Below are 18,102 nucleotides of genomic sequence, written 5' to 3'. Positions count from 1 at the left end.
GCTAAATTATACAATTAAAAAAATATCACGATAAATATTTATATATACTTTTACGTTTTAAACAATTTTATGATAAATTTGCAGTAAGAATATTATATAATATTTAAAAGACATTTCATTATATATACAAAGTTTATGTTCACAGTTATTTCGGTTTATTTTTAAGTTTAAGATAATAAATGCTTTTTTTATGATAAAAGATATTTTTTTTAGTTCACATAATAAAAGTTTCATTTAATTGAAATTTAAAAATCACATAGGTTATAAAGGATTGATTGCAGAACACATCTACAGTTTAATAGTTCACAGTTTGTCAGTTTACGAATGGTTTACAAGAGGTTCCGGCTGATATAATATCGACGTTACTTCAAAGTATAATACGTATATAGTTTGGAGTTGAGTGAAATAGTGTATAATTTTACATTATTAAAGTATGTAAACAATCTTTCCTTTAATGATCTTTGCTTATTTTTACAATTAAATTAATTGCCATTTTTATGTAAATAGGAAAGGTATCGAATGTTATGTAATATGTTTCATATCTGTACTAAGATTGCTTTTAAACTATAGATGTTTCAATTATTTTAATATAATATGTTAAGCGTTAAGAGACTGCTTCACTATCCTAAAATATATTTTTCTTTAAATATTATATGTTGTTATCTAATACATAAATTTTATTAATCAACATCATATTGATTAAAATTACTAATAATACATCATGGAAAAATAATGTTAATATTTATGGTAATAGTAGATTGTAAAAATGTTTATTAAAATGTCCATCATATAGAAATATTTGTTTGTAAAAAGAAATACATATTTACAATTATATTTACATAATATATATGTAATACATATATTATTATGTGAAAATAATATTTCAGATGTCAGAAGGAAGATTAGCAAAACCTCAACTTCGTAATCTTCATGTGTCACAAGTTAAGAAAAGTTTGGGGATAGCGACAGTACTTTGTGCTACTACTGGTTTGTTATGGAAAACATTTGTTTCTGATGTATACGAACGAAAAGTCGAAGAATTTTATAAGTAATTGAAACATCTTAAATGTTTTAATATTTTGCTTCTATTTCTCATACATTTATTAATATATTCTATTATGTTCTAGAACATATGATCCAATGAAATCATTGCAAAGAATGAACGAAGCTGGACTTATGGAATCTTATAATCCATAATTATCATACAAATATATATAATGCAGACTAATAAAATAGTAATGGTATTAATAAAATCTTATTTAAGAAATTATATACATGTTTAGTAAATAAATGTTCTACAAAATAATTACATAATATTGAAACTCCTATGTTTTAAATAAATCTAAGGTCTTTTATATATAAAAGATTGTGTATTTGGTTTAAACTATTGTTGTGGTATATGAACATAATTATTTTTATTTCTATCAGTCCTTTTTATAATAATTCATTTAAGATATAACTTGAATTGCTTAACTCTTAATAGCTTAACAGATTAGTGATTTTTGTTTAAGTATAAAATAATTCTAATTATTTCTCGTGTAAAATATTCAAAATATTAAAACTATCTAATAATTTATTATTTCAAAAATATTAATTTTGGAATTAATCATATATTTGTTTAGAGCAAAAATTCATTTTATACAACACTAAAAGTTGTAATAAATACTTTTCCCTATCACATATTAGGACTATATAAATTATTTTATTGTATTAGATTTCTAGAAATATGAGGCTAATAAATACAATAATAAATAAATAAATAGATTCAATAAATTTGAAACTATAAAAGGTTAGGAAACGAATGTTAAGATTGGCAAGATGGCGCCTCACAAATACCCAGTATGCTCCGCGCGATTGATTTGCGCATGTCAGTTGCTCGCATTGCAAATGGCGGCTCCTTGTTATTGTTCATGGCGTTTTATGACTTGTCCCTTTATATTACCGATTATGTCGAATTTTTTCGTGATTTTTACCGCGCGCTATGTGCAGAAAGTGAAGTAGGACTTGCGCGGTATATTTTAGATTAAAATTAGTGTTCTTGTGGTGTGGCTCCGTGCATTTTCAACGCGAGAAATCCCGCACGAAGTTGGAAAGAAATGGGGTAACGTTAAAATTTTCTTGTGTTCATACGGTATGAAATCGTTCTGTGCAAAGACTGAAGTGAGGCTCGTTGGCTACCATACTAATCATTATCAAATTTTAACTTTGTTTTCGGTAAGCATATGTAATTACGAGGTATAGAAGAAAGCTGCAAAATAAAAATGTTCGGATTTTTGACGGTCTATCTTGAGCATGCTTGAGCCCACTTTACGTACACCTCCCCCGACGGACAAAATGGTGGCCCCCCGATATCTAGTGCTCAGTATGCCTTATTTTGTCAAAAAACGTTATGAAAATTGCCAAAATCAGCTAATCTCTCACCAAAATACTAAATTCCGATTAGCGCGACAATTTACATTTTATGTCTGGTTAAAAAAAATATTCTATAACCTATTTTCTTCCACATAGAAGTTGTGCCCCTGTCTTGTGGCCCAAAAGATTTTAATTGCAGTTCGTGAGTAGTAAAATTTGATTCAAAATCGTTTATGTTCTATCATATGTTTGTCGATTCGGTAAATATCGATAGTGCAATTGATGGTAGCTTTGTATTTTCTTCGTTAATCTCTATAATTTGACAAAAATCGTGATCAAATTATAACCTAGTAATGCTCATTGGCCTCACTTTTTGTTTATGCACTATGTTTTCGTTCCTGTTTTGTTTCGACTTGTCAATTTTACATTTTTATTCATTGTTTTTGATATTATATTCAATCTTTCTCTTATTATTCCCATACATTTGGTCAAACTTGATTCAATTTATCCATTTTTAGATATTTTTGCATGAATATTTATAAAATTTTTTCATTTTTGTAATTTTGTTACAGTCATTTGTATAAATATATATTATAAATATGTATTATAATTTGTCATTTGTTGACATAACAAAATGAAATTGTATTAAATAACCAATACTAATAATAATATCTGTTTTATGAATATTTTAAATATATTTTATATATTTCAAATTATTTTTATTTTCTTATATTTATAATTAATATATTAGTATTATAATATATATGTATATTAGTATTTTAATTTAACATATACTTCTGAAGTTTCATTATGATTTTATTTTGTAAGAGTTATAATATGAAATTAATTTTCATATTTATATATATATTAATGACTATAAATTGTTGTAACTTCTATTACACATTGTAGTAATTTATAATTTATTGAAAATTAATTAATTAATTTATTTGTTACTTTCAGATTATAATCATATATATGTTATTTCCACTTTAATGCAATTCCATACATAATGGGTAAAGTTATATAAGCAATATATTAATAAAATTTAATGAAATAAAAACTTTTCATAAAAAAAATTAATGACGAGAAATTCATAATGATATATATTTCAAAAGTTTATATAATTATTGATAAATAATTTATAATTTCTAAATTAAATTACATATTGGATAATTTTTATATTATAATGTGTAAGTTACATATGTCATGCCATACTATATATAGATATGAAATAATTTATTTTGTTATGTCAAGATAGATTTATGACATTACAAATTGACATTTTTGATAACATTTTATATTTCTAAATTGTTTAAACACAGTTATATTACAAAATAAATTAAATAAATTATTATTTAACTTCATCTGATAAAAGTACACTATTTTATCTTATAGAAACAATAAGCATATTTATTAGTGCTGGAGTGGTTTGGAGTTGTCGGTTTGAAACCGACAGTTAAACATCTTATCACCACATATTGTAGTGATACCCTGAGGAGTTTGTAACCTCTCTGGGTAGTTATGTGATTTGTGGTTGGTAAGTATAACAGATTATATGAAATTATATATTTTGTACTGTATAATTTTATGTAACTTAATAATGTTTTTCTTTTTGTTAAACATAATTCTTTTTTTCATTCAATTAATATCAAAATATAATAACACACGTTAATTCTTTATTATAAGGAAATATATTGCTTTTAAATTCTTCTTTCTCTGTCTTTCCGTACCCCTCCTTCTCTTTTTAATTATAATAATAAACTTGTTTATAAAATTTGAAATGAATATTATTTATATTTGTATGTGCATATATAATTAGGTTATAAATTTGTATATATTGTAGTCATGGCGGCTGATAGTGATGGTGATTTAATTCAAACAGTTGTAACGTGTGAAGGTAATTTAGAAGATCCAGAATTTCCACACAAATTTAAAATCATTGTTGACCATCTTAAATCTTTGCTTTGCAAAGGTAATTTTTATAGATGACAGTTCTTAATTTTAAATTTAGAAATACCATTAATATTGAACAAAGTGTATAACAATACAATGTATGATATTTAATGATTTATAGATAAAGGAGATGGTTTAAGAGTAAACAAGGTAGAGCCATGGAATTCTGTCAGAGTCACATTTTCAATACCCAGAGAAGCTGCATTACGTCTTCGAGAATTGGCAGCTCAGGGTTCTTCAACCCTCACACAACTTGGAATTCTTTCAGTGCAGGTTGAAGGAGATCAGGTAATATCTATTATTTAATATGAATCAGTTTGTATATATAGTTGTATGCCAGTGGCTGAGTTAACAAAAACCTAGGATATAGATATTATGACTTTTGGATTATTTGTATTTTCTACTAGAAAAAATTGTCTCAGTACTTTCATTTTTTATAAGAAATGGCAAATACTCTATTAACTAGGAACATTGAAAGAAATGCTATTAAATTTTTGAAATATATAAGATAGTATTTTTCAGAAAAGTATGATAAATGTAATGAAGGTGACCTTGGAAATGATTTGCATTAAAAATGACAATAAATATAATCCTGCATGCAGTAATTGCAAAAATTACATCTGTAATTGAACATTTTTTGAGAATATTACAATTTTATATATTAGAAATATCAAATAAGAATAAATGTTATTTACTTATAATTTATATTCTTAATGTCTTACTTTTCATGTCTTCTATAACAGTATTATACATTTAATACATAATTAATAGTTGCATTTGATCCAGCCATTGGTTCCTGCTATTTGTACTCCAAGGATAAAAGTTGAAGAAATTTAACTAAATGTATGAAGTATATAAACTATGAATTGTATAATAGGTAATATCATTGAGGATAGCCAATCGCTTTAGTGGAGAGGCACAGGAAATTGTATTACGTTCAGGACCTTCACAAGACAGTGGTGCCAAATCTCAAAATGAATCCACTAGCAATACAACTAATGTGGACAGTGAACCTCCAACAGCTTTACCTGGTCCAAGTAATACATCTAGCATTTCTTCAGCATTACGTAATGTGGCTCAACTAATTGCAGCTGGTATGCTTTTTATATATTTTATAAAATTAAGATATTCTTCCTTTTAATATTTATTATATTATTTTAGGCACATCGTCAGAAAAAGCACCACAGTTTCGTTCTCCAAATGTAGTTGCACCTACAGACTGTGATCCTATTCCACCTTTCCTTGCAAAATCTGTACAGTCAGCATCAGGCAATAGCAACGTTGGTGTCTCTGGAAATCAATCAGTAACTAATCCCAGTGCTTCACCTAGGAATAATTATAATGGTCCATTCCCATTTGCCAGTATGACACATGCTGCCCAAGCGATACATAGTCGTGAATCACAAGCGACAACGATTAAAAATGTAATGCAATTTAAACATCATGTACAGCCACCACCGCCTTATCCTGCTCAAGAGAATTTGGCGACAGTAACAACATTAACTGCTGGTCATACTACTACTCAATCAGTTGCACCAGTTGGTCAGTTAACGAATCAGTACAAGTCTCCAATTACCACCACATCTAGTCTGTCACCAAACAGTAATAATCTGGCAGGGAATTCAAATGGTAATGGAAATCAAGTTGCTTTATCCAGTCCACTTCTCGTAAATCTTTTACAAAACGATGCTGCCTCGCATCCAAACAACGTGATACCTGGCCAAAAAATTTTACAGCCAGTTATCGATAATTCTGGACTTACTAATCGTATGAGACCCACTAAAAAGCCAACAGTTAGAAGAAAAGATTTATCTTCACCTAGCGAATCACCACCGAATTTAGATTCTCTTAGAACGGAGGATCTTATTGGAGGAACAACAGTCATTCCTGATTTGTCTCAATCTTCTACATCTGCATTTGCGACTGTTAACGCTAATCAACCTTCAACTATTCCTCAACAACATCCAGTTAATGTAATTAGTGGTGCTGCGCAAAATATAGCACAGCAAGCAATACATCAAGCTTCTGCTAGTGGACAAATACAACAATCTGCATCACCATTGCATGCACAAGTACAAATACAGCAAAAGTTTCCCATTAGACAAGAATTGGCTTATAGACCTTCGCAAGTACAATTACAGGGTCAACTGCCAATTAGACATCCGGTAAATGGACAGCAAATTCGGACACCATTGCAACAGCGGCAGTTACTACTTCAGCAACAACAGCAACATCAAGTTCTAACTCAACAACAGCAACAGTTGAATCAACAACAAAACATGAATACTCCGCATCTGCTTACACAACAGATTTCAAATCAACAACAATCTTTGGTACAACCGCAAAATGTAAATACATCGTTACAATCTACACCTGTGCCCAGTCAACCACTTTTACAACAACAACAATTGATGCAGCACTCGTCAGTAGGCATGAATGTTCCACAACAACGGCTAAGTTACTTAAATAATCAGCGTCAGCAAACCCCTCCTCCTTATTCTCGACAGCAGGTTCCACCACAGTCCCATTTAGGGCAACAAAATCAAGTAATGAATGTGCAACAACAATTACATCATAATCAACTTAAAAATATTAATGTTAACACTAACGCCACGACTGATTTTCGTTATGGACAAAGTCAAAATATTTTAAGCAGAAATTATCAGGCTACAACTAGTAATGCTAATGGGACCACGTGGAACGCACAAAATAACTCTATTCCACAAGGTGCTCAGGTTAATACTACTCGCCTGCCAAGTACGAATCAGGTTTCAGGTGCCTTTTCTCAATGTGGATCTCATGCTAATCATGTTTCTAATAGTAATGTCACTTCGCCTGCTACCAAGGTTGAAACATCCGAATCTCCTAAGCCTAAAGAAGAGACGCCTGAACCAGAATATACGTCGACTGGTAAAATACGACAGTTTCTTATCAACCCTTTAACCGGGCATTTGGAACCAATGCCTAGTGAGAGTTCGGATTCAGAACCAGAGAGTGCAGTAGACAACCAAGATGATTTCTTTTCCTTTCCGTCGCCATCGAATGACCGATCAAATTCCATATTTTCCGACGACGATGCAGACAGTAATTTCTCAAGGAGAAATGATACAACAACAAATACGGATCAATCGGATTCCGAAACCACAGTGAAATCTACTGCCAGTGAAGGAAGTTTGAAACATAGTAGAATAAAATCTAACAGAGAGACGGCACAAAGTCCAATGCCTGGAGAAAAAATCAAACTAAGGCTAAAGTTAGAAAAGTCTGAGCCTGTTACACCAGCTTATAAAGTTGATGTTTCGTTTGTAAACACACCACCGATTAGGAAAGCCGATAAATCGGTAAATAAAATGTTTAGCACTGGTATTCCCAACTCGGGGACTGGTGATGAACCAAGAGTGCCTCCGTTACATATTTCTTTAAGAGGACGTAATGCTTCGGTAGTACAAATCAGGAAAAAGGAAAAGAAATCGTTGAAAGACGGTGAATCTGATCCGACTAACATAAAAAGGCGGGGGAAATTGAAAAAAATGAAAGAATGTATAGATGGGAACAAGTTGTTGCAAAAGAAATCTTTAAGCATGATTATAGGTACTTCATCCGCATCTAAATTACCTTTATCTAATTCCACGATGATCAATAGCACCAATTCTATTAGCAAAGTAAATAATATACTGCAAACAGTTGTATCAAAACCTAATGCCTTAAAACAAGAATTACCCATGGATGTTGTACGCGTGCAAACTGGTGTTACGAAACCGAGTTCAAGTAAAAGTAGTGATGTCGATGATATACCGTTAAACAGTCGAATACCATCTCCTTCAAAACATAAAACTACTATTTTGAACCAGCCATTGAACACACAACAATCTTTAACAAAAGCTCAAGTTGAATTAGATGTTCAAAATCACATACAAGAGCATAAAATAGGTGGAGGTAAGATATATATATATATAAGATATATATATATGTATATATATGTATGCATATTATATATATATATAATGTTTTTATTGTACAAATTTTCTTCTATGTTTCATTACATTTCGTAATATCAAGTAATAAACATTAATATAATATAATAAAATGTAATATAAATAATAAACATTACTATTCTTTAGTACTTAAATTACTAATTGTCTAATGTTATTTCCTTTTTTGTAGGAAAAACTAAAAGAAGAGATTCTAAAAAGAAATCGGAATCAGGAGACGGTTTACATCGTGAACAAAATTTATTGTCTGGTGGCAGAATTTTGGATAATCAAGCAAAATGGAGAAAACTTAATTATAAAGGTGATTCAAGCCAATCTGTAAGAAAAACTGATACACTTTTAGCCAGCAATGATTTCAATACTGTTAAGAAAGTAGGGGAAATCAGAAGAACGAGCGACAGTGAAATTACTCGATCCGTCATTGAAAAAAATACCTTGAATGCTGTTGCTTCACGATTAACAGAAGTAAATGGTGTAAAGAAGGATTTAATTAATCAAGAAAAACGTAGAAGATTAAGTTTAATGGATGAAAAAGATCTGCATTTAGGAGGTGAATATGATGATTTTATTTTGTGTATGAATTAAAATATACCGATTTCATATTATTTATTAAATACATACAATTCATTATTTTTTGATATATGTTACAGAATCTCAAGATGCAGAGGCTACACATTTTAACAGTCAGAAGACCATTTCTGAATGTTCCTCCGCCAGTACAGTTCCAAATACAAACACAAATACAAATACAAGCACGAATATAAATACAAAATCTAGCAATTCATCATTTGAGAATGAAAATTCTGGGTTAGTACCTCCAACTATATCTACACAGAATGATTCAAATTCATCTACTAATATTGAAGGCAAAGTATCTACACATGTAGAAACTTCTATTAAAAATACACAGTCAACTGTAAATAGGATTATTTCTGGAAAAAGTAAAACAGAAATGGATAATTGCAAAACAAATTGTAATATTATGGCAAAAAGTCAAATCAATCAAAAATTAAAACACCATATGGTTTCAAAAAGTGATGCAAATGCTACCATTAACAGACATAATAAAATAGAGCATTTTGGTCATAAGAAAGTGATTCAAAATCATATAAAACAACCTGACCGATCCACGGTGGAAAACAAGATTGATAATGTGCAAAGAATTAGTTTACTGAAAACTACACAAAGTTCAGCAATAGGAAACTCAGTGGACCAAGTGCCCAGATCCCAAAGTGTTGATGTACCTTCCAGCAAGCCAACTTTACCAGTCGGAGAAATTAATGTAACAGAAGCGAAAGTTAAGCAAAAATTACTTGAAACTACAGTTCCAATTGCAATTGGGGTAGATGCAAATGTAGAGAGAGTCAGCAGTGGAGGAGGTGGTGAAGATTCAGGTATTGAGTCAATGGATGCTTTGTCAGAGAAATCACCGAATCAAGGGGAATCTCCTTTGCATAGGCCAGCGTCTGAATCAGTAACACAAAACAGTGCAAAAACTGCTGTTCAAGGGGAATCTTCCCTACCAATCACCAATAAGAACGTGCCTTCCTCAACTAGTAGTAGTGATATGTGTTCAAATTCCCATTCGGAACTTCTAAAGTCCAGTGGCCCGCAAAGGTTAAGTCCTGTGTCTGTAGCGAGTTATCTTGAAAATCATTTAAATCGCAATATATCAAATTCCAGTGAACATGACATGAAAAATATATCTAGTGAAAACTCAACTTCAACAACACAGAGAACTGGTGGTCATAGTGACTTGATTCCTAGTTTAGAAGTGACTGATAAAAGTGTATCCAGCCCTCTAGTGACAGGATCTGTGACTATTGTGACTACTTCTGTACCCAGTACTGTGGATAGTAGTGATAACTTATTGCAATGCGCACAGCAACAAACAAATGACTTTTCTGAAAAAGACAGTTGTAGCGTTAAATTAGAACCTTCTATCAACCAGCATGATCAGGGTAAGACGAACATTAAACATGAAGTGTCAAGAGCCCCAGAAAGTGTATCTGAAGATAATGTAAAGACAGTCATAGATGGTAATAGTGCAATTAGATTAAATGATGAACCTCATGGACAAAATAATAATGGTGTGCCTGTAATACAAAATCATGTTGCTTATAATAAGGTAAAGACAGAAAAACTTGATACTACAATTACAAATGAGGCTAATGTGGTGGTAGATAACTCATGTTCCAGTAGTCAGAGTTTTAGTTCCGAAATCAAAGTAGAATCTAATGTCAATGAAAAAGTTGATGATACAAGGCAAAATGATCGATCAGATAGTACGAAAAGCTGTAACATTTCTTTAAACGCAACACCTGTTAAGTTAGAACAATGTTCCGATCAAAACCAAAAATCGAATGTACAAAGCCATCAACAAATATCTGTTAGAGAGCCTTCTATGAATCTTCAAAAAGTTGCAGATGATTTGGTTAAGAAAATTGTAAATGATGCAAATGAGATAAACATAGGTATTCAATCGCCTCTTGGTGAAGATCCTCAGCCAATTAGAATTACCCCACCACTGTATACGTACTCCAATCCGGTAGTTTTACAAAGGGATGAGACTCCAAGCCCAGCTGCACAAAATCCAGAAGTGGATTCCAGTGATGTTGAACATGTCAAAAGAAAACGTAGGAGAAAACAAGAATTGGAAGGACGACAGGATGTTATATGTATAGAAGACAATGATGAAACACAATTTGTAGAAAGATTAACTTCAAATAATGCAGATGATTATGTTAAAAGACCACCAAAGTCATTGTTGGAGCAACTTCTAATAGAAATACCAAATGACACCAATGAAAAAAGATCTTTAAGAACTAGATCCCAGAAATTGAACAGTCCTGATATTGTAAAAACTCCAAAAAGTAGTCCTCATGGTCCTAATAAATTAGAGGAGAGACGTAGTATATCACCATATGCTAAAGCAAGTCCTAAATTAGGAGTATCTAAATTATCTCCTAATACGACAATAAAAGTTGGGAAAAGGAAGCGCCAAGAAAGTGAAAGTTCTGTAGCATCTAGCACTGCTGATGATCCACAACCAAGGCCAGGAAAACGAAAATGTTCAGAGAATGCTGCAGAACTTATAAAAGCTTGTATGGGTGTTGATGAAGCTGCTTTAAAGAAACAAGTACCTGTCAAAGAAGAACAGTCAAAAAAAGGATTCAATATATTGGCCAAGGCTAAAAAAGGTGTTTATCTTATATTACTTACTTTATATTGCTATTCAGTAATTTAGTAATGTTATCCCCTATATTGGTATATTATGTACAAAGTATGTCATGTAACTTTATTACCTACAACATCACTATTTTTAGAGTTATGAAAACATTTTTCCTATGAAAGGCGTATGGTTTTGTAGGGATTATCATGTGATGCAAAGATTTTCATTTTAGGTGGTCAAGAACATACTAAGAACATATTAAGGTCATCTCCATCTTTTTAAATGGATGTTTATCTTTTTTTATCAGTACCTGATAACAGTTTTTAAAGTGAGTTCAATGACCTATTCTACAAAGTATTTCAAGATATTTCTCTCATTTCTTGGGAAGGTGTTCAAAATGGACACAGTTGAAAGTTGTTCAGCTATTTTGATGTATGTAAATCTGGTTACTAAACGGGCAGTAACCAGGCCCAAGTAAATATTTAATCTTTTATAGAACATAAAAAGAATGAATAAATTTTCAATAGTTACTACAATTAAAAAAAGAAAAATAAATGAAAAAAAGTTTTTAGGGCGAGAACGAGACAAGATAAAGGGAATTACTAGTTGGCAAACCAACATATAAATTGTTAAACAATTTGAATCTTTAATGGTTACTGTTTGTAACTTCAATGCACCTCTTAGATCGTTGAACTCGTCTTAACAGGTGCTATGAGACATACAAATAAGAATGATCTTAATATCTCTGAGATATTTCCACCTAAAATAAAACAGTCCTCACCATTTATCGTCTCCTGCAAAACATTTTTTAAGATTTTGAAAACAAAGCAAATATTTCAGGTGATAAAATTACATGGAACACTGTGTATATATAAGAAAATTTCTTTAGATATTAGATATGTGTTTGTTTGTTTATATTGATCTATAAAATAACAAAGACTGCCAAAAACAGGGTAATAAAGGTGTTACTAACAATTGATAATTCTAAATTGTTTTACGCTGAATCACTGAAGCTGTTTTGATTATACATATAATATTTTGTATATATTTGTATTTATATGAATACATAGTTGCATAAGTGTCTATAATAACTTGATCTACACAAGTATTCAATCATTTCTCAGTCTCAGTCGTGTTTTCCATAATTTATGAATAATTACTTTTGTGCCGTTTATAAATATTATTTTGAAATCGGGCCTGAATATTTTGATACAAAAATTTTTGTATTTTTAGGTCCCATTGTGGTAGAAGTAGATTCGTCTGATGATGAGCCATTGATTGAATCTGTAGGAAAAGCAAGAATGCGATTATCAGACGAAACATCCGCTGCCTCTCCAAAGTCTAAAGATCAAAAGTAAGCAACATCGGTTCAGCATTCTTTTAGCAGCAGTGCATATCTGAATATGTCAGAGATTTGAGAGCCCCGCTACGTAAATAAATTTTTGTTATTCTAGAACAAATACAAGCACAACTGTTTCTGGCAGTCAAATTAATTCCAGTAATATATCAAATTTCAATGCCAGTAATAGAGTGCAAAGAGAGAGCCGTTTGTTAACCACCAAACAACCGAATACAACTACGGTAGTTACCGCTGGAAAGGAAAGGCTACGTGGTACATCCGTATCCAATAATGAATCCTTAGGAGAAGTAACAACAAGGAGATCTGTTCGACAGAACACAGCTTCGCCACTGGCAACACCAGCAAGCAATACAAGGGGTGCATCTAGATCTACAGAAGATATTACTAGACGAAAAACTCGAAGTGGTGCTGGTATGTAAAGTTTATATACATTATAAACACAATTTATGATTAGTGAAATAATAGATATTCAGTATGCTTCAATATATTTGGTACCACTACATATAAACTTATATTTAAACATAATATATATACTTCTTATATTAATAAATATTTATCGCATTATTGTTTATAAATTATACATTTCACATACCATTTTAATTGAAGACACCTCGTACAGCGGGAACATTGTTTTAGTAACAGCTGAAGCAACAGAGCAGGCAAAACGGAGGCGAATATCCCGAGAAAACAAATGACCTTCGGGAAGTGACCTTGACAGTGATTAGCTACCGTCGCTCGTCAAGGCCTATCCGACTGATTGTGTATCAGTTATAAGTGGTTATGTGATCGCCGTGTGGCTGGACCCCACCTGGTGAAATGCATGCGTCAATACCGCACAATGCTGCTATATACATATGTAACAGGAGTATCGTGTTTAGAGTGCTGGATGGTATTCCAAATTTTTGTTGTAATAGGAAGTATACACTGAGATTCAGTAAGTTACATGTATAAAACTTCATACTATATATATATATATATAATATAATATATATAGTATATTATATATAATATAATATATATGTAATATACATTATATATAATATAATGTATAATATATATAATATATATATAATATATATTATATGTATTAATGTATATTAATTTTATATTTCATAATACTAACGCGAATATTTGAAACAAATTTCTAAATATTAGGATACGATTTCATTGTTATGTTTTTAAATGTTTAAAGTACTCATCGTAAAAGTAAAAAAAAGGAATAAAAAGTACTTCATTATTTTTTGTTGCCGTCTAAGCGTTCTCAATTACACTTTACTCCTAAACAGCAAAGTTTAGTTACTCAGAATAATCTGCTCAATGCATTGTACTTTAATCTAAGTAACTGAACTGATCCAAAACTGCCGAGTTAATGTGCAACTTTTTTTTGCCAAACTTTTATGATTCTGTCTTTAATTAATGGACGTTATTTAATAGTAATTTTGTAAATTATGTTACATCATCAATATGTACGAAATTTTACATATTCAAAATTTTTAGATTGAATATGTGTAGTATTACTTTATTAAAATACTAATAACCATTAATAAATTCATTATTTAATTAAAATCAAAGAGAATTATATAAACGATAAAGGATAACCAATTTTACATTTTGAGAGTCATTATTATTTATTATTTGGTTATTGGTTATTATCTATACAGATTAATAATGGTAAAAGAAAGTCCAAATTTTTAATGCATTAAAATGAAATCTGACTGTACTGCCATAAATAATGTACATTTCTCAAGGACAAATTTCATTGATTGGTGGGGCTTGAGTCGCAACTCTGACAACTTCACTGATAGGCTTTGTTTGAGGATATTTAATTTATATCCTGTATTCATTTTAACTTGTCCATTGCATTATAAATTTAATATTTGCATAGTAAATATTTTCCTATATAAATAGTTATATTGAATTTAGAATATGAATATGAATGTATAAATTTATATTCATAACAAAAAAAATGTCCATAATATATTTATAGAATAATCATACTTTCCTACAAATTTATCTAATGATAAAGCTATATGTGCATTATTATAAATTTAATAAGTTCTTATGTTATGTATAATGTTACAAAATCTCTATTTTCTTCACCTCAATAAACATAGTCTTTCAGCAGGAAGTTTGTCTTGAGTCACAACATTGCAAAGGGCAGAAATATAGAGTTATTAAGACGGATTTATTTTATTTATAAAACAAACAAAACGTTGGGATAAATCGTGCATAAATATATAGAAATAATAAGAATAATTATGATAGAAAAACGAATAATACAATGTTAATTTGATAGGTAATATATAAATGGATATATTTTGTAAATAACTTCTTGTAAAGATATATAAAAGCACCCCCATTGTACATATAGAAACTGTTTAAATTTTTATTACATTAGCGATAGTTCAAGTTGTGCAACATTGTCATATTATTAATTATTTTTTGTGATTGTGCACTGAGAACACTAGAAGCACCCTTTTGGCTCACTTAAAATATGAAAAAATGTATATGCATACATATATATTGTATTATATATGTATGTATGTGATGTATATGAACTATTGTATATGAACAATTGTTTTTGTGAACAGATAATCTAGTTTTATATTGTATAAATGTAAATTATATAGTTGAGAGCTGGAATTTTTAAATGAGCCTGTGATAGCCATCATAGCATTTTTTATATTGAAAAGCTGCATTTAGAATGTCACATTAGTAATGTATATTCGTTTGTTCCGTAATTCGACATACGTTCCGCTATATGTAAAGAAATGAAGAAAATATTATATTATGATTATTTTAACATTTCTGTGTTATATAAAACTTTCCATAAAATTGTATTGTTTTATAAATGAATAAATCCTAATTTGAGTTAGAGTTATTCGAAGATTTTGAGAGATAAACTATTTTTCCCCAACAAAATTTCTTTATTTCTTTACTATTTTTAGGTTTCATGAAGAATCTTAAATAAAATATTTTCTTCATATTCCTTATTGAAGCTTTGATGGCTATCAGGTAGTATATATTTAAAAAGATATTTCTGTCACATGAATGTTGAGTACTGAATTCAATAATATTTTAAGTAGGAAAAATTTTAACAAACTTGCATTCAGTAAATGATATCATACTACTTCGAACAATGATTTTGTTAAATTTTTTTCTATTTTTAATATTTAGTTAAATTATTTAATTAGAACATTGCTTGTTTAACAAAATTTATTTCAATAAATCTTGAATCATATATTGTAAATAATAGCATGCTTATTTTACATGGTGGGAATTTATGCTGTATATAAAACATAAAGAAATGAACATTTAAATTGCCTTTAATTTGATTCAGTCCTATATTGTAACAGAATCACATATAATGTAAAATGTAAAGTATAGTAATTTAATAATACAATTTAAGAACCAGCAGGAAAAAAATAAATTGTAATTTCGATGTAAAATATTCTCTTGAAACCTAGGTAAATAAGTTAGGAATTATTATGTTACAATTTTATCATTGAATATTACATTTATATGATTGTATAGATTATAAAGAAAGTAAGCTTTGCGTGTAAATATAAATATTTTAAAAATAAGTAAATCTTTCGCATGTTTACATAATTAAGGAGCTTCTAAAGTTTGTCTGCCATATAATTACATATATAGTATGTATGTATTATAATACAAATAATACTGATACACCAAAGATCATAAGTTGATTGTAATATGTAACAATTGTTGATATTCAACACATTTTTAAAAGATGGTGTATTTGTAACGCTCAATAAATAATTGGTGTTTATAGTGTGCTTCATAAACACATATAATGTACCATCATTTTCATGCAGACTATAATAATTATACCAATTAAAATGTTCACTTTCGTGTGCTCATTTGTATGTATGTATAACGAATGCATTACAAGCTCCTTAATTTTGTTTGCAGTGCCACAAATATTCTATCATATATATATGAATATGCGTTTTAAAATTACCAGCTCTAAGGTGAAACTTGATGACTTTAAATCTACTTTACGCAAAACGTTTGTATTTTTAGTATTTGGTTAATTGATATAAATAGCAGTAAAAGTAAATTGATAATAATTCAAGTGGATATATAGATATATAAATATAAATATATATATAAATAAAAAATTAGATACAATACTATATTTGTAGAAAACAATTGAGCACGTGAAAAGAAAATCGCGCTATGATTATGAGAAAAAATATTACAATTATATTATTACCTATTATTACACAAAGTGGATACACAATATAGTAATTTGCTAATTGTACCTTTTAATAATTACTGTAGACACATTGATGAAGGTTTTTTTCTTGTTATTAATTATTACCATAAACTTAAAAGATAATGAAAAATGTGTTATAAAAAGATGCAATTGCTTATTTTGTATCATACCCAGTTTCATGAATTACTTTGATATCTCACATACACATTTGTCAAATCAAAATGATTTTGTGGACATTTATAATACAGAAATACATTCTGTAGTTATACCAACATTTCTAGTTTTAATTTTACAATAATTATTTTGTGATAAAAAGGAAATAATATTTTACGAATATTTGCAAATATTTTCTGCAAAAATAAAATATCATAAAAGATTTATGTTACTTTGTTTGCATACTTTTAGAATTATGATAATTGTTATATTTATCTTATGAAGTATACATTAAAATATTAATCACTATATAAATCTTTTCAGAAATATTTTTTATGGAAATTTTTAAAATATAAAAGTAACAAATAATTTTTATTTTTTGTAAACTTATGAATTTAATGTAAATAATGCTAAATATTTACCCATAACTATTTCTAGTTGCAAATTGAACAAGAATTTGTGAGTTTCATGTAACTTCAATTTTGTTTATTAAAATTTTCATAAATATATTTATTTTAAAACAAAATTTTTATCAATGATATGACCTAATTTGTAAATACATTTGTTAATATAATTACATGGGGTCATATCTCTTATATATAAACAATGACGTATTTGTGAGTAAGACTAATTATTATTTTCTAGGGAATACTATAATTAGTGAAATATTATAGAAGTAGTAACTAATATTTATCAAAATAAAAATACTTAAAAGTTAAATTCACTTTCCATTAAGTTTGAAAATTCATTACATATAATTGTTTAAAGTTGGTTCTAAGGATAGTTATAATAAGTTTTTCTTTTTCAATAACAAATAAAACTTTCCTTCATATTGCTTTTACCGAATACTATATATTACCTATTTTTTTTTCATTCTTGT

At 29.1% G+C, this 18,102-nt stretch overlaps 2 protein-coding genes across 12 annotated transcripts; both read left to right on the top strand.

Moving 5' to 3' along the window:
• Positions 1 to 274: 274 nt before the first annotated feature.
• Cype (cytochrome c oxidase subunit cyclope) lies at positions 275 to 1,364 on the top strand. Its single transcript, XM_074111936.1, has 3 exons — positions 275 to 431; positions 888 to 1,048; positions 1,128 to 1,364. The coding sequence occupies exons 2-3, from the start codon at positions 888 to 890 to the stop codon at positions 1,195 to 1,197; spliced, it is 231 nt and encodes a 76-aa protein (XP_073968037.1). The 5' UTR covers positions 275 to 431; the 3' UTR covers positions 1,198 to 1,364.
• Positions 1,365 to 1,868: 504 nt separating this feature from the next.
• Positions 1,869 to 13,810, top strand: LOC139987926 (uncharacterized). Of its 11 annotated transcripts, none has more exons than XM_072005386.1 (11): positions 1,869 to 2,101; positions 3,748 to 3,889; positions 4,196 to 4,324; positions 4,427 to 4,593; positions 5,183 to 5,399; positions 5,467 to 8,241; positions 8,470 to 8,847; positions 8,948 to 11,497; positions 12,703 to 12,823; positions 12,993 to 13,240; positions 13,466 to 13,810. In XM_072005386.1, exons 3-11 carry the CDS (start codon positions 4,198 to 4,200, stop codon positions 13,522 to 13,524), a joined length of 6,642 nt encoding a protein of 2,213 aa, XP_071861487.1. In that variant the 5' UTR covers positions 1,869 to 2,101; positions 3,748 to 3,889; positions 4,196 to 4,197; the 3' UTR covers positions 13,525 to 13,810. The 11 variants fall into 11 exon arrangements, 10 of the variants coding, with proteins under 10 accessions (XP_071861487.1, XP_071861314.1, XP_071861221.1 ...); XM_072005213.1 differs by having other exon boundaries at positions 13,436 to 13,810; XM_072005120.1 differs by having other exon boundaries at positions 12,924 to 13,240; positions 13,466 to 13,809.
• The last annotated feature ends 4,292 nt before the right edge of the window (positions 13,811 to 18,102 follow it).

This window comes from Bombus fervidus, chromosome 1 (genome assembly GCF_041682495.2).
Source record: "Bombus fervidus isolate BK054 chromosome 1, iyBomFerv1, whole genome shotgun sequence".
In the NCBI taxonomy this organism is placed as follows: Eukaryota; Metazoa; Arthropoda; class Insecta; order Hymenoptera; family Apidae; genus Bombus; species Bombus fervidus.
The sequence above is the reverse complement of the archived record's forward strand: the minus strand, read 5'-3'. Positions and strand labels throughout refer to the sequence as shown.